The sequence below is a fragment of the Panthera pardus genome, unplaced genomic scaffold (assembly GCF_024362965.1).
Source record: "Panthera pardus isolate Hobbes unplaced genomic scaffold, ASM2436296v1 HiC_scaffold_1, whole genome shotgun sequence".
Taxonomy (NCBI): domain Eukaryota; kingdom Metazoa; phylum Chordata; class Mammalia; order Carnivora; family Felidae; genus Panthera; species Panthera pardus.
The window spans coordinates 62,547,151-62,565,948 of NW_026526654.1; the positions used below are offsets into that span (position 1 = coordinate 62,547,151).

The following is an 18,798-nucleotide window of genomic DNA, read 5'->3' on the forward strand; positions in this document are numbered from 1 at the left end:
TTTGAATATTTAGTTGGGGAAATGGCTTATGCCATAGTTAAAAAAAATCTACAAATGACAGAATCAAGACAGAATAAACAAAAAGTTGGTATCATTCATCTTCTTAAATAACGGGATAGACATATTTCCCATGAAAGTTACACATGAAGTTTTCTCTTAACATTACACTCTAAAGAAGTTAATTAGAAATGTTTTCCCCACCTAAAGGGAAATAAGGAAACAATAGTTACATAAATGTTCAAGTTTATAACCACAAAGTGAGTTTTCTAGTCTATATAAAATATCATCAAACACCTATTACACATTTTATATAAGGAACTACCCTTTCTCTCTCAAAAAAAATTCCAACATGACCAACGAATAATTTAGATCTATGATTCATAAGGAGTTTCTAAACAGTGAAGCAGTGACTGACAAATCGTAGAAACTTCAGCTGTGTAACTTATTGCATGTATCAACCAGCATATACGAAGTCTTTCAAAATTACTACCTGACAGCTTTTTTTTTTCCACTCTTATACAGAGACTGCTGCTCTGACAGTGGTTTTTCCCAAAATGTTCATTATTTGAAGTTTCGCTACTGTTTACAACGAAGAAACATCTTCTGTTCTGGGTGGTTACAGAATTAAGTTTCTCAGTCTCTACATAACCCAGTTTAAAAAGACTGATAGAGTCCCCACCCACTGTTTCCATGGTGTGTTTTTCTGTGTGTGTGTGACTCACACAAACCTTTGCAATACAGCGAGTGTGCCGGCGTTGACGCGGTGAATGCCATCCAAGAGGACAAGCTTTCCTTCCAGAGCGGCATTCACAAGGGGTGAGGACCGCCAAGCAGTGTCTCCATTGGGAAGAGTGTATCTCTGCTGTAGCAGATCACGTGCTGTCATATCCTGGAACCAAGTGCCACCACCCACCAAAGAAAATGCAGAATTAGTTTTGAAACTAAGGTTGGTGGCTTACTTAGCTTTAGAGTTAGGTACCTCTCTGAACATAACATTCCACACTCTAACTGGGAAGTCGTCTTCTCCAATTCAGTAAAGAGTGAGATATCCAAAAGCTTCTCCTGGTTATTTGAGGTTGGTCCTGTTACTCATCCACATAACATAGTAAGAGTGAGGGCTCTTCCCCCTCTCCTTCTTATTAAGCATTTTCCCCCTCCCTTGAAATGTTCATTTGGCTCATTTAGATGGCATTCATTTCCACTTGACTGTAATGAAATTCAATTCAATCAGCTTTATTTTTGCAGGGATCAAAATGTGTGGATTCCTTTTTAAGAAGTAGAGGCCATACAAACTCAATGGGAGGCGATGCTTATCAATAATGTGCATTGTCTTATAGTTAAAGTCTCCTGAAAAACCATGCTAGGAACCCATCACAATGACTCAGTGTATTTAAAGAGGTCTGAAAATGGAGGAAGCCAAGGAGGACAGTCGTTAGATGAGGTACAGGAATTGACAAACAATAGCATGGCACTCACAAGCAAGTCTTCAAAGCACACACGCAACGCGCTTGTGTTAAAGCAGTGTAACAGATTTAAGCAAACTATAATAGCAGTGGCATATAAATGTCTGCTTACTTTAAAAAATTCGAGGTGCCATGTAACATGAATAATTTTTTCTTACATGTATTAATGGTGAAGATAATAGTTTGCTTTCTGTTATCACCTTCAGATAACTTTTGTGCAACTTATAGCAAACAAAATTTCAACTTTTACAATCGATTTTATCCTGAAACTTAAAGTCTTTTGTAAATTCTTTGATATCCGACTCCAGTTTCAAGAAGACAGAAAACTAATACATTTGCTTATATTCACAATGGCAACAGATCTACACCGAAGCCAAGATGAAAATGTAAGTATTCATCATTTCAGTTTTCTCACTATCAAAAAAGTACTGACTTAGGAAGTGTGAATAGGCCTATACTGAATCATAAAAGCACCTGAGAACAGTAACATTCAAACTCACCAAGTCCCCATAGGCCTAAAGGTCTGGCTTTGACACCTTATCAAAATTTGGCTTAGCTCATTAATTTCATTTAATTCTTCAACTATGAATTTTAAGTTCTATGCAAATTATATGAGCATGGCATTCTATGCGGCCAGTGATAGTTGCAATAGTCAATACTAAATTGATCACCATCGTCAGCATTTACTGAGACGGTTCAGAGTGAGAATGAGATCACTCCTACCCATGGGTATGCCATGTAAGAACAAGAAATGGATAAAAATAGGACAAATCAAAATAAATCATTGTGGGTCATTTTCATAATCAAATTCTGAAAAACAACCAAATACACAAATAAATCTTTCTAAAATTAATATAAAATAGGTAAATTCAAAAAAATTCTTGGCAATAATTATTTCAGAAAAATATTCACTATAGAGTTACATCATGTATTGTTCTAGAGAATAAAACAAACAGAAAACATGTCTTAGCACAGTACTTCTAAGTCAAAGATATATATCAGAAATAGCTGAGGGAAATTTTGGAAAATACATAAGCATAAGCATAAGCCCCTCTCACCCTGAAGATCTGGATTCAGCAGATCCAAGGTGGGGCTCACCACCTTGTAACATTACCTTATAATGTTTAATTAAACATTAATTACATGGTAACTTAAATGCCCCCTCAAGTGGGAAACTGCTTTAAAATAGAAACATTGACTCAATGTGAAAGTCTGTCTCATCCTATTTATTTATACCCCTTTCTTATTCTAGTAGGAATTATGAGATTATACAAGGACGTACAAAATGTGTAGCAAAAGAGTATAAATTAAGAGGTGAAAAAAAATGAAAGAAAAAAAAGGAAGGAGTAGGCCTTGTTTCCTTCAGGTGTTCCTATTGGTATTCAGAGGGGATGAAGAGAGCATCCCATTGATACTATATTTTTAAAGGAATGGATGGGTGTTAATTTTGAAAATGCCAGCTTCATATTGCAAATAGATGGTATCCTGACCCATCTGAGCTCTTGAGTCTTTTTGCGTGGGCCCAGGAAAAGGAGGTGAGGAATGGGACGGTGCCATGGGATGTTCAGACTCCTAAGTGGCTGAGGCTGGCAACTGGTAACTTTTTTTTTTTTTTTTAATTTCAGTAGAGAAAATTCCTTACTGTCATACCAAGATACCCTCAATCACCATTCTGTGAACGCTACAAAAAAGCACTGCTTCATTTGATGAGGATTCCAAAATACTTTCACATCTTGTTAATTCATTCAATGCCTACCAAAACTTGCCTCATTCAAATGAGTAAATATTTACCAGTAAGACAGCCATCGCTGACTGAAGTAAAACAAGATTATTTGCTGCTACATAAGGAGCAGTCATAGATCAACAGAGCTCAGTGCTGCTAATGCCAGCCAGCCACAACTACAGACCAGAAATACTCTCCCTTTCTTCAATCCTTACAGGAGTAAAAAAATGGAAAACACTTGGCATTTCTTGGAAGACTAGCTCACTTCAGTTTTACCACCTAAACTCTCTTACACTACTATGCAAAAAAAGAGTCATTCTTCACTTCTAGTATGACTTCGCATTAAAATAAAAATCCTCCTGAGAAAGAGAAGAAAACATTCCTTTTAATACAAGCTTCTACTTTTCATAATTAAAAGCCTGTACTGGGAGAAAAGAGGGAGATTCCAGCTTTTCCTTAAAGAGATAATTGTCCCCACTTTCCATAATATGAGTTAAAATCAGAAATTATTTTTGATTGTGCAAGAGTGCAAGAACACCAAAATAAAGCTGAACTTTCATCCAACTCAAACTAATCAAACCTAATTATATTGATAGGCTTTTTTTCAGCATAGTCTGAATTGCTCAGTGATATGAATTAATTTCAACAACAGGCTAATCTCTAAAATAGAGTAACAGCATTTTCAAGTGTTCCTGTCAATAGAATATTTGGATTTTAGTACCGTGAAATTGTTATAGTATCTGTATTTATTTTAACATATACTGGGTCATGAAATTGTTGAAAATATATCATTTCTTTATTCTTCCTGCCTACTCACACATCCCCAAAGCAAGTGGAAGGCCAAAATTAAAAAAAGAAAATGTGCTTGCTCCATATGATTATTTTGAAGGTACACTAATAAAAACCAAAAAAAGATGCATATCCCAGTTTTTGCATATATTTTTCTTATCCTTGAAACTTTTGAACTTAAGAGAATAAAAATAGTACTAATGATATCATAGAGCCCGGACCATTTCCTCTTTCTGCATTTCCTTAAAAATTTTAAAACAACAGGACATGAAATCCAGTTCCTTTAGAGCTACCATTGTCTAACCTTCAACACTTCACCTTCTCATTCAGATTCCTGGAAAACATCCGTATATCTCTTAAGATTCTGGGTCACTTGAAATTTTGCTTTTTTTTATTAATAATTTTGCTCTTTTCATTTTTCAGTAGGGAAAAACCCTACTGAAAAAAAAAGTTTTATTACAATGAGAAGCATAACTGCATGAAATGTATCATAAAACATAGATCTGAACCCTAAGGCAATTATATGCCTTAAGGTTTTTAGCACCTTTGAATGATATATGCTAATTTTCTGACATTTCCTTGAGAGACCTGGATGTAAGTCATTAGTTAGATGGAATAAGTTCCAAAAGCATCTGTGTGTCAAGGAGCTAGAATAAGACTAGAATTACTTGTCCAAGGCATAATATCATTCAGAAAGATATATAAAAATATTATAGTAAATTTTCAGCATATAAAGGAATTTGAGCTTTCTTCCTTTTTCTCTTTCTCCCTTCTTTCCTTCTTTCCTCTTTTCTTTCTTTCTTTCTTTCTTTCTTTCTTTCTTTCTTTCTTTCTTTCTTTCTTTCAGAAAGGGAGACATAGTGTGAGCAGGGAAGGGGCAGAGAGAGAGGGAGACACAGAATCTGAAGCAGGCTCCAGGCTCTGAGCTGTCAGCACAGAGCCCAATGCAGGGCTTGAACTCAAAAACCGTGAGATCATGACCTGAGCCAAAGTCAGATGCTTAACGAGCTAAGCCACCCAGGAGCCCAAAGTTACCTGTCTTGAAATGCAAATATTGATAATCAAGTAAAATTTTACAGTAAAAAGCATATGTAATTTTTCTGATGGAAAATTTAAATTATTGCAAATGTAGTATTCAAAGCATATATAGAATATGGCTTTAATTAGATTAAAAATACACGTTTCCACCACATATATGAACCCAGAATTTCAGAAAGGTTTAAAAGTTGGCTTGCAAAAATATGTATGATGTATGTTATAAAATCTGAAATAAGTGGATACAGAAAACTAAACAAGGGAAGATGAAATGAAGAAAGGTAAAGATAATACACAAAGCATGCATTGTAAGAAGAATCTAAAATGCGGATCTAATCTTTTTAATATCTAACACACACACAAAACAAGTGACATAAAAAAAAGTTATGTAAGTCCTAATAACCATAGCACTGACACCAAAAAGAAGCGGTACTATAATTCTTGGTGATGAGACAGAGGAAAATTTCTTCCATGGGTCAGGTCATCATATAAAGAACAACATGTTAAGAACTTAAAAATAGAAATAACAATAATTATAGCCACCAGTACTTATGGAGAGCTTACTAGGTGCCAAGAACTGTACATAAATTAACTTGTGTAATCTTATAACCCTCAGAGATAAGAACAATTATTGCCTTTATCGTACAGATGAAGTAACTAAGGTATGAAGAGGTTAGCTCACCCGATCAAGGACACACAGCTAATAAGCAGAGGAGCTAGGTTGTCCTCAAAAATATTACAATAAATATCAGTGAAAGAAGTTCCACAGAGAAGGGGCTAGTTTGGATTGATCAGTACATGGATATATTGCAGAGATAATATAAGAACGTAGCAATTGTACACCTCTCAGGCTACCTACCCTCCACAAACGCTGCTTCTCAATCAAGTTCTTTGAGAAGAGTCAGAAATTGGTGACTGTGATGTTTCCACACCCCAAGATGTCCCTAAACACAGCTAGTCTACACTGTTGTTTAAAAATATCTTTGAATACATGTATAAAAGATTATAATAAAGATGTTTTAGTTAACAGTAATTACATAATTCTTCACTTTCTTATTTCTGAATCAAAAATATAAACTGTGAGGGGCACCTGGGTGGCTCAATCGATTAAGCGTCCGCCTTCGGCTCAGGACATGATCTCGCAGTTCGTGGGTCCGAACCCCGCATCAGGCTCTGTGCTGACAGCTCAGAGCCTGGAACCTGCTTGGGATTCTGTGTCTCCTCTCTCTGTTCCTCCCCTGCTCACGCTCTGTCTCTCTCTCTCTCAAAATTAAATAAAGATATATTTATTTATTTATTTATATTTATATATATTCATATATATTTATAAACTATGGGCATTTAATTTTTTTTGATTGGGGTAAGTAGTATTAATTATTTTTCTCCCCAAAAGAAACTAGCTGAAATTCTGTGGGCTTTCCAGCTCTATCTGAAATAAGTTTTGCTCAAGTAAGTAAAAATACCCTGCCAAAAAATACCTGTCAGTAGAGTATAAATACCAAGAAAATCTGGGACTTAACTGCACAAAAGAATACACCAAGACTAGCTGATGTAAGCCATCAATTTTGCAATAAGGGATTAATTATGTCCATACCTATTAGTGGCAGCATAGTGCATAAATACTGTATAAACACAGAATGTTAATAATTTTTAGGTCCTAGAATAGAAATGAAGCCATTATTTACAGTCTAAGCATGCTCACTGAACAGAATGCAAGGCATGTTGCCAACATTCTTTAGTGTCATTTATGTTTGATCTCAAAGAAGCCTCTCGTTTTACATATTGTAAAATTATTTATAAACCCTTCCATGCTTCTCCCCCAAGTTCTTCTCTTAAAGAACTATTTTTAACCCATCACACGTATAATAAATACCTCCTTTATGTACACAATGATGGCCTTACAAGCCTACCATGATTGTTTTAAGTTACTCTGCTAGCATTGGGAAAAAGTCGATTTGAATAATTTATAGCTCTATTCACTGTAACCAGTGGGATCTATACAAGATGATCTCCTCTGGTCAAAGACTTATTCTATGAACACAGAACAAAATTCTTCTCACTAAAGCTAACCAGATGTCAAACCCACTGTCTCACTAACAACTGACCCAACAAAAGAACATCTTAATAAAGTTGCAAAATAAAACATAAGTCAAGGTCACTGTAGGTATAAAAGATATCATATGTCTTCAGTCAAGATACCCAATCAAATACCCTTCTATCCTTCTTGTACTACAGAGGCTAGAAAACTGGAAACATTACTTCTTAGATGCTTTGCAACTAAAGTTCTAACTATGCAACTAAAGCATTCTTGCATAGGCACAACTAGGAACTGCAGTGAACAATGAGATTAGGTGACAGCCAGCTAGAGGGGACTAGGGTAGCTACAGCGGCAGTTCTCCTGGCTCCGTCATCTCCATCTGGGTAAAATCTAAACACTGCTCCCTGTCTCTCCCAGAAATTTTGTATGCTACCTGATACCCAGTGAGAAATCCCTCTCCATTTTAGACAGCTAGGATGGATGCCATGGTCTGCAGCAAAAACCACAAGCTAAAGACAACAATATTTTAAGAATGAGCAACTTATTAAAGCTCGTGCAGAAATGCTCATGGACAACTAAGTATATAACAGAGAATGAGAAGACTTTCAAAAAAGAAAGGTAAAAGGCAGAGATGTTCCCGAGTAGAACCCCAACACACACAAACTGAAGAACCACATTTTATCCAAATGGTAGGGCAAACTTTCCTGCATTTTATCACAGGGGTATGACTCCGTTAGAAGAACAGGTGAGAAAGGTGCAATCAATTCTAGCTTAAATATTTGCAATAATACTTGCCTTTTACTAAATTAGTTTTTAAAAGCAAGTCACAAGATCATAAAATCTTGTTGTTTTAAGTACTAACAAGCAGTTCCGTATTCAGTAAAGACAGCTGGAACAGGTTTGGCCTCATTCAACACTCAAATCCCTTCCGATCAGCCAACATGGAAACAGCAGGTACAGAATGAGGAAGGCTGGGTTTCAATTCCAAATTTGCCACTTCCTTGCGATAAATGGATGACATGAGTAAAATATCTTTGGAATTAAATGAGATGTCTGGCATTTGGTGGGTATTTAATACATAACAGCTGAATTAGAACCAAGTGGAGAAAAAACAATACAAATACATTAAAATTTAACCTAAGTTAACAGTTCAGGATACTAATAGGAGTCATAAAACAATGCTATATGACAGAAGATATTCTTATTTTAGGATTTAAAGAAAACATAACAGGAAAACGAGTAGGAATTAGTAAAGAAAAGTTGACAGAGGTCAAATTTGAGCTGGTCTCTTAAAAGTGATGTGAATTACCCCAAATTTATTTATCTTTTCCGTCATATATTGACTGCTGACTACATGCAAGGCACAGTTCCAGGTACTGAGGATACAACAGTGGAACAATAAACAGTCCTTACATTCCAGGGGGAAAAGAACAAAAATAGACAAAGGAAAAGGGACAGAGGACGAGAAGGAAGGAAGGGAGGGAGGAGACACAACTAAAAAAAAAAGATCACATAGTGGGTCAGGGCTATACAGAAAATATCATGTAATGTGATAGCAAATGACTTGTTGGGTCAAGGATGCTTTCTCAAAGTATATTTAAGTTGCCAGTTTGAATGACAAGAGTCCGTGTGAAATCAGGGGTTAGAGGCCTGGGCAACAACCTGTGCAAACGCCCTAAAGCAGAAGCTAGACAGATATAAGGGACTGAAAGTAGCAAGAGGGTGAAACATAATCAGCAGGGGGTCCAGCAGGGAGCCAGGAGGCTGGAGAGGCAGAAATGGGCGGTGGTTCTCAACCTTGACTGTCTGTTAGAATTACCAGCTAGCTTCTGTAAAAATACTGAAGTCTGGGTTCCATTCAGACCAAATACATCAGACTGTCTGATGATAGGGCCTAGACACTGGAAGACTTTCTCTCTCTCTTTTTTTTTAAATTGTTTTTAATGTTTATTTTTGAGAGACAGAGAGAGAGAGAAAGAGAGACAGAGTGCAAGCAGGGGAGGGGCAGATAGAGAGGGGCAGAGAGAGAGGGAAACATAGAATCTGAAGCCGGCTCCAGGCTCTGAGCTGTCAGCACAGAGCCTGACGTGGGGCTCGAACCCACGAACTGTGAGATCATGACCTAAGCCAAAGTTGGATACTTTACTGACTGAGCCACCCAGGCGCCCCTGGAAGGATTTCAAAGTTCCTTGGGTGATTCTAGTAGGCAGCCAAAGTTGAAAAGCAGTGATGGAGGGCTCATAAGTGAGGGTAAGGCATTCTTGTTTTATTCTAAGTATGACAGGAAGCTATTGACAGATTCTAAGCAGGGAAATGACATGATCTGATTTACTTCTCCTATTCCTTACAGAATAGATTATGGGATGCAATATATTCTAATTAAATACCTACACATGTTTAATATCTACAAAAAAGAGTATAATTTAAATGTTTTCACCAAAAGAGATAAATTTTAAGATAAATAAATTGAAAGCTGTAAAATATTAATGAAAGAAAGTGAAGAAGGCAAATAAATGGAAAGATCTTCTATGCTCATGGATTGAAAGAATTAGTATTATTAAAATGTTCCAAAGCCTAAAGCAATCTAAAGGTTCAATGTAATCCCTACCAAAATTCCAATGGCATTTTTCACAGAAATAAAACAAACAAACAATCCTAAAATGTGTATGGAACCAACCACAAAAGGCACTGATTAACCAAAAAGTCTTGAGAAAGAACAAAGTTGGAGATATCACACTTACTCATTTCAAGCTAAAGTAATAAAAACCGTATGATACTGGCATAAAAAGACACATAGATCAATGGAACAGAATAGGGAGCTCAGAAATAAACCCACACATACATGGTAAACAAATTTATAACAAAGGGGTCAAAAAAAAAACAAAAAAAACAAAAGGAGTCAAGAACATACATTCGGGAAAGGATATTCTCTTCAATAAATGGTATGAGGGAAACTGTAGAGCCATACGCAAAATGAAACTGAACCTCTATCTTAGACCATACATAAAAAATCAACTCAAAATGGACTGAAGACTTGAATGTTAAGACCTGAAACCACAAAATTCCTAGAAGAAAATATAGATAGTAAGCTCCTTGACATCAGTCTTGGATTTTTTTTAATGTTTATTTATTTATTTTGAAAGAGTGTGAGCAAGCATGAGCGGGGAGGGGCAGAGAGTGAGAAGGAGAGAGAGAATCCCAAGCAGGCTCTGTGCCGACAGCCAACATGAGGCTCAATCCTACTCAGACACTTAACTGAATGAACCACCCAGATGCCCCAGTATTGGATTTTTTGAATGTGACTTCAAAAGCAAAGGCAACAAACCCCCAAATAAACAAGTGGGACTGCATCAAACTAAAAAGAAAAAGCTTCTGCACATCAAAGAAAACCAACAAAATGAAAATGCAACTTACTGAATTAAGAAAATATTTGTAAGTCATATATCTGATAAGAGGTTAATATCCAAAACATATGAACAACTCATACAACTCAATGGGGAAAAAAACACGATTTGATTTTAAAATGGGGAGAGGACCTGAACAGACATTTTTCTAAATGGCCAACAGGTACAAGAAGAGGTGCTCAGCATCACTAATCATCTGGAAATGCAAATAAAACCACAATGAGATCACCTCATACCTGCTATTATCAAAAAGACAAGAGATAACAAATGCTGGTAAAGATGTGGAGAAAAGGCAACACTTGTGCACTGTTGGTGGGAATGTAAATTGAATGTACAGCCACTATGGAAAGAGTATGGAGGTTCCTCAAAACATTCAAAATGTAACCACCGTGTGATCCAGCAATCCCACTCCTAGTGCAGGAGATACCTGCACTCCTGTGTTCACTGTGACATTATTCACAAGAGCCAAGATAAACAACTTAAGTGTCCATCCTCAGATGAATGGGTAAAGAAAATATGTTTTTACACATATAATGGACTATTATTCAGCCATGAGAAAGCAGGAAGTCCTGCCATTTGTGACAACATGGACGGACCCCGAGGGCATTATGTTAAGTAAAATAAATCAGACATAGACAAATACATACTCTATGGTATCACTTACATGTAGAATCTTTTAAAAAAAGTCAAACTCTTAGAAAAAGAGGGTAGAAAAGTGGTTTGGTTGTCAGGGGCTGAGAGGAAATATGGAGAGGCTGGTAAAAGGGTACAAACTTTCAAGTATAAAATAAATAAGATCTGAGGATACAATGTAAAATGTGATGACTATAGCATTATATAATTGATACTTGTGAAAAGAGTAGAACTTCAATGTTTTTATCCAAAGAGAGAGACAGAGACAGAGAGAGAAATACCTACAAATATTCAACCAACATAACTGATGTGTTCTTAAAAATCCAATGAAGTAAAATTCCACATGGCAAATACGTTTTCCACCAAATTCTCAACAATGGGTCTACAGATAGTGGGCTGGAGCTACTGGAGATGTTCATCACTATAGTAGATCCTGGCAAAAGCAAATGATGCTAGACTGCTACCTGGCTGTGGGGGTTAGGGTGGATGAGGAGCAGGCTAAGAAGTGTGCTATGGCTGCATTACTTGACAACTCTTTTGATCAGCTTAATGTGTACCCTGTGGCACTTTCCCAGCAAAACCAGAGCTGCTCTCTCTAAACTGATCCCCATGGGAGAGACACTGTGCAGCAGGGAAACAAGCACTTCTTCACGAGGTGGGAGAGAGGGAAGAGTTGATGGATTCAGGGAGGGTCATTAGGGATCAATGTGGAGTCTCCTGCCTGAAGCAGCACAGAAGGAGGCTTGCCAAGAGGGAAGAGACAGACTGATGGAAATAGCGGTCAACCTCACGTGGCTCACCTTCTCACCTGGGCGAGGGCGTTAATGGACATCACTCCTCTCCTGTGTAGAGCGTGTCTGCCTGCAGCGACCTAATTCTGAAAGAGTTTAAGGGAACCACAGGAAGCATCACAGGATCTGGGAACTGCCAAAGGCCCCCTTCAGATTGTTAATCTCTTAACAGGAGTCCACAGAACATAAAATCAGGAATGTGGCAACTTTTACCATCTTAAATCCCCAGCTACTTCAATTCTAAGGCCCCAATGGCACTAAATGAGCTCTGGTAAAGAATACCTTTCCCTTTGCTGTCTGTTTTCACTATCTCTCTAGTTTTGTCGAGTGGCTTTTATTTCAAATACCTCAGAAAGCCCTGTTTCTACGATGAGACTGGCTTGTAAATCAGCAATAAAGTTCTACATATTCAGAAAGTGGTTTGGATCCTAAGTACATGTATTTTTTGAACAGAGGAAAAACAGACAAACAAAGCATTTAGGAATCAAAAAAGGCAACTAGACAAAAAAGATTAGAAGGATGTATTTCCTTTTTATTTCCAGGTATAAAATGTTTACAAAATACACTGGCACATACAAAAATTGTGAATTTCAAAACCAAATCAAAGTTATATCCTTCTTTCTTTTCTTTTTTTGACATATTCCTCATAAAAAGAATATAGATATATAACATCATCATTAAATTCACTAACTTCTAGCAAACTCCTCATTCTTACCGTAATCTTTGATGACTATAAATGCCTCAGGACCCTTAAAAGATTGCCCTAAGGATTGCCCTAACTTCTTTAAGTGGAAAATAAATGGCCATGATTAGATATAAGAAAATTAGGAACAAAAATATATAAAAAATAACAGCATATACATGAGACATGGAGGAGGGAATAAAAAAGTTTTTGTTTTTTCTTTTAGAATGTGTTTGAACTTAAATGACCATCAACTTAACATCGACTGCTATAGAGTGTTGTAAGTTAACTTTCATGGACACCACAAACCCAAAACTTATCATAGATACACAAAAAATAAAGAAAAAGAAAGCCAAATACCACTACAGAAACTCATTGATCACAAAGAGTGCAAGAGGAGAAAGGAACAGAGAAGAACTACAAAAATGACCAGAAAACAATGAACACAGTGGCAATAACTACATACCTATCAATAATTACTTTAAATATAAATGGCCGAGGGGTGTCTGGGTGGCTCAGTAGGTTAAGTGTCTGACTTTGGCTCAGGTCATGATCTCACGGTTCGTGAGTTCGAGCCCAGCGTCGGACTCTGTGCTGACAGCTCAAAGCCTAGAGCCTGCTTCCAATTCTGTGTCTCCCTCTCTGCCTCTCTCCCACTCATGCTGTGTGTGTGTGTCTCCCAAAGATTAACATTAAAAAAAAATTTTTAACATAAATGGCCGAAATGCTCTAATAAAAAAAAAGACCCATCTATATACTGCCTACAGGAGACTCATCTCAGACCTGAAGATACATACAAAATGAAAGCTAAGGGATGGAAAACATTTAACATGCAAATGGACATGAAAAAAAAAAGGCCAGGGTAGCAATAGGTATAGTATAGTATCAGGTATCCCAGACAAAATAGTTTTTAAAACAGACTGTAACAAGAGATAAAAAAAGGGTATTACAAAATGATATAGGGATCACTCCAACAAGAGGATATAACAATTGTAAATACCTGTGCACCCAACACTGGAGCACCTAAACACATCAAGCAAATATTACTGAATACAAAGGAAGAAATTAATGGTAATACTATAATAGTAGGGGACTCTAACACCCTGCTTACATCAATAGATGGATCATCCAGGCAGAAAATCAGTGAGGAAACTATGTTTGAATGACACATTAGACCAAATGAATTTAACAGAGACAACAGAACATTCCATCCAAAAACAACAGATGACATATTCTTTTCAACACATGTTGACATTTTCCAGAACAGATCACATGTTAGGCCACAAAACAAGTCTTAATAAATGTAAGAAGACTGAAATCTCTTCTGACCACAATGGTATAAAACCAGAAATCAATCACAAGAAAAAAACTGGAAAAAACACAAACACATGGAGGATAAATGATACTAAAACAACCAACAGGCCAATGAAGAAATTTTAAAAAATACATGGAGACAAATAAAGATCGGAAAACACAATGGTCCAAAATTGTTGGGATACTGCCAAAACAGTTCTAAAAAATATACAGCAATACAGACTTACCTCAAGAAACAAGAAAAAACTCAATCTAATTTTACACCTAAATGAACTAGAAACAGAAGAACAAATAAACCTATAGTGAGTGGAAGGAAAGAAATAATCAGAGCAGAAATAAATGGCATAGGGACCAAAAATAATTAAATAAAAATTGAAAAAAAAATCAAATCAATGAAACCAAGAGATGGTTCTTTGAAAAGATAAAACTGATAAACCCTCAGCCAGACTCATTCAGAAAAAGAGAAAGGACCCAAATAAATAAAATCAGAAACCAAAGAGGAGATATAACAACTGACACAACAGAAATACAAAAGTTTATAGGAAAATACTATGAAAAATTATATGCCAACAAATTGGACAACATGGAAGAAATGGATTAATTCCTAGAGACATATAGTCTTCCAAAACTGAATGAGGAAGAAACAGAAAATCTGAACAGACCAATTACTAGTAACAAAATAGAATTGGCAATCAAAGAACTACCAAAAAATAAAAGCCAGGACCATAAGGATTGACAGAAGTGAATTCTACCAAACATTTAAAGAAGAGTTAGTACCCATTCTTCCATTCTTCTCCAACTATTCAAAAAAAAAAAAAAAAAAAGGAAGAGGAAGGAAAGTTTCTAAATACATTCTATGACATCAAATTACCCTGATACCAAAACCAGACAAAGATACCACAAAAAAGAAAACTACAGGCCAATATCCAACAAAACATTAAATGGATCACTCACCATGATCAAGTAGAATTTATCCCAGGGATGTAAGAATGGTTTAATATTTGCAAATCAATTCACATGATACATATTGACAAAATAAGGGATAAAAATAATGACCATCTCATTAGATGCAGAAAAAGCATTTGACAAAGTACAACATCCATTCATGATAAAGACTCTTAAAAAAGTAGGTTTAGAGGGAACATACCTCAACATAATAAAGACCATATATGAAAAACCCACAGCTAACATACTCAATGGTGAAAAACTGAGAACTTTTCCTCTAACATCCGGAACAAGATAAGGAAGTCCACTCTTGCTACTTTTATTTAACATAGTTCTGGAAGTTGAAGCCATCATACTCAGACAAGTAAAATAAATAAGAGGCATCCATATTAGTAAAGAAGAAATTAAACTGTCACTATTTGCAGATGAAATGATACTATACATAGAAAATCCTAAGGACTCCACCAAAAGACTATTAGAAGTGATCAGTGAATTCAGTAAAGTTGTAGGATACAAAATTAATACCCAGAAATTGGTAGTGTTTCTATACACTAATAACAATTTATCAATGTTTTTTTTTTTTACACTAATAACAATTTAGCAGAAAGAGAAATTAAGGGAAAAAACCTATTTACAATTGCACTAAAAAGAATAAAATACCTAGGAATAAACCTAACCAGGAAGTGAAAGGCCTGTTCCCTGAAAACTGGTGAAAGAAACTGAAGATAACACAAATGGAAAAAGACATTCCATGCTGTTCACAGATTGAAAGAATTAATATTGCTAAAATGATCATGCTACCCACAGCAATCTACGGGTTTAATGCAAACCCTACCAAAATACCAACAGCATTTTTCACAGAACTAGAACAAATAATAATAAAAGTTGTATTTTGGAACCACAAGACTCCAAATAGCAAAAGCTATTTTTTTTCAATATATGAAGTTTATTGTCAAATTGGTTTCCATACAACACCCAGTGCTCATCCCAAAAGGTGCCCTCCTCAATACCCATCACCCACCCTCCCCTCCCTCCCACCCTCCATCAACCCTCAGTTTGTTCTCAGTTTTTAAGAGTCTCTTATGCTTTGGCTCTCTTCCACTCTAACCTCCTTTTTTTTTTTTTCCTTCCCCTCCCCCATGGGTTTCTGTTACGTTTCTCAGGATCCACATAAGAGTGAAACCATATGGTATCTGTCTTTCTCTGTATGGCTTATTTCACTTAGCATCACACTCTCCAGTTCCATCCATGTTGCTACAAAGGGCCATATTTCATTCTTTCTCATTGCCACATAGTACTCCATTGTGTATATAAACCACAATTTCTTTATCCATTCATCAGTTGATGGACATTTAGGCTCTTTCCATAATTTGGCTATCGTTGAGAGTGCTGCTATAAACATTGGGGTACAAGTGCCCCTATGCATCAGTACTCCTGTATCCCTTGGGTAAATTCCTAGCAGTGCTATTGCTGGGTCATAGGGTAGGTCAGCAAAAGCTATTTTAAGAAAGAAGAGCAAAGTTAGAAATATCACAATTCCAGGTTTTAGGACATACTACAAAGCTGTAGTAATCAAAACCGTGTGGTACTGGCACAAAAACAACACACAGATCCGTGTAACAGAATAAGAGCTCAGAAATAAACCACATCTATAGGTTCAATTAATCTATGACAAAGGAGGCAAGAATACACAGTAGGGAAAAGTCTCTTCAATAAATGTGGACAATTACATGCAAAGAATGAAACTGGACCATTTTCTTATACTGTACACAAAAATAAACTCAAAATGGATTAAAGACCTAAATGTGAGACCTGAAATCATTAAAATTCTAGAAGAGAAACAAGCAATAATTTCTCTAACACCGGCCCTAGCAACATTTTTCCTAGATATGTCTCCTAAGGCAAGAAAAACAAAAGCAAAAATAAACTATTGGGATTAGATCAAAATAAAAAGCTTTTTTTTTTTTTAAATTAAGTCTTTTAATGTTTATTTTTGAGAGAGAGAGAGACAGAGAGAAAGAGAGAGACAGAGAGAAACAGAGAGTGAATGGGGAAGGGGCAGAGAGGGAGGGAGACCCATAATCTGAAGCAGGCTCCAGGCTCTGAGCTGTCAGCACAGAGCCTGACACGAGGTCTGAACCCATGAACCGTGAGATCATGACCTGAGCCACAGTCCAATGCTTAACAGACTGAGCCACCCAGACACCCCAAGATAAAAAGCTTTTGCATAGCAAAGGAGACAGTCAAAAAAATGCAATGAATGGTTAAAGATATTTGCAAACGATGTATCTGATAAAGGGTTAATAACCAAAACACATAAAGAACTGATATAATTCCACACCAAAAAACCCTCAAATAATCTGAGTAAAAAATGGGCAGAGGACCCAAACAGATATTTTTTCAAGAAGACATACAGATGGCAGACACATGAAAAGATACTCAACATCACTCATCAGGGAAATACAAATCAAAACCACAAGGAGATGTCACCTTATAACTGTCAGAAGGGCTAAAATAAAAAAGACGAGAAATAACGAGCATCGGTGAGGATATGGAGAAGAAGAAACCCTCATGCACTATTGGCAGAAATGTGGGAAATTGGTACAGCCACTGTAGGAAACAGTAGAGAGGTGCCTCAAAAAATTAAAAATAGAAATACCATACAATCCAATAATTCCACTACTGGGTATTTACCCACAGAAAATGAAAACACCAATTCAAAAAGATATATGTGGGGCACCTGAGTGGCACAGTCAATTGAGCATCCAACTCTTGGTTTTGACTCAGGGCATGATCTCATTGCTTGTGAGTTTGAGTCCTGTGCTGGGCTCTGTGCTGGCAGCACGGAGCCTCTTGAGATCCTCTCTCTCCCTCTCTCTCTGCCCCTCCCCTGCTTGCACTCTCTCTCTCTAAATAACCTTATTTTAAAAAGATCTATGCATCCCTCCATTTACTGTGGTATTTACAATTGCCAATAATTTACAGTTGCCAAGAAATCGAAGCAAACTGTATCCATCAGTAAAGAGATGTATGGATAAAGAAGATGTGGTGTGCATGCACACACACATACACGCTCACAATAGACTATTACACAGCCATAAAGAAGGGTGAGATTTTTGCCACCTGCTATTACATGAATGGAGCTAGGTGGTATTATGCTAAGTGAAATAAGTCAGACTGATAAAGATAAATACCTTATAATCTCATTCATATGTCAAATCAAACCCGCAAAATGCAGAATTAGACCTATGTATACAGAGAACAAACTGATGCTTGTCAGGCGGGTAGGGAGGATAGGCAAAATGCATGAATGAGAGCAGGAAATACAGGCTTCCAGTTATGGAAAGTATAAGTGACAAGAATAAAAGGCAAAGCACAGGGAATATAGCCAATGATATTGTACTAGCGTTGTACGGTGATAGAGGTTGCTACATGTTGTGTTGAACACCGCATAACACATAGAGAAGTTGAGTTACTATGTTGTACACCTGAAACTAATATAACATTGTGTGTCAATTATACTCAAATAAAAAAAAAAGAAAAAGAAAAAAAAAAGATTACCTCAAGACCCTAGTCAAAATTACTGTAAAGTACATTTAAAACCAAAGTACTGGCTAACACAGAGGGTCAAGTATAACAATGTGTTCTTACCAATAGTACCGGATTTTATTACACAGTGTCCTTAAATTTGGAGCCATTCCACAGAGAATCCCCAAATTTGAGATTCCTTCCCTCTTCAAGTTTACGGATCTCATGTTTTTGGATCACCAATGATGGTAAATGAAATACCTTTCAGACTAAAGTTCCTTATTTGGTAGGATTCCTTGGTCACTTGTTTTCTTCCTTGGGCTAATGGATTTGATTTTATTGTAATGTTTATTTTTATGCACATGCCCAAAGGCCTCCTTAGTGCGTTTTTAGAAATCTAATAAATACCTCATGATAACTAAATTTGTTAAGATAACACAAAAGATTTTGTCC

At 36.5% G+C, this 18,798-nt stretch overlaps 1 protein-coding gene across 1 annotated transcript in view; it reads right to left on the reverse strand.

Moving 5' to 3' along the window:
- Positions 1-18,798, reverse strand: part of VWA8 (von Willebrand factor A domain containing 8) — a 363,559-nt gene that overhangs the window by 239,590 nt on the left and 105,171 nt on the right. The window contains exon 13 of the mRNA XM_053899178.1: positions 729-889. Coding sequence (XP_053755153.1) covers positions 729-889 — 161 coding nt within the window. The remainder of the gene's footprint in view (positions 1-728; positions 890-18,798) is intronic.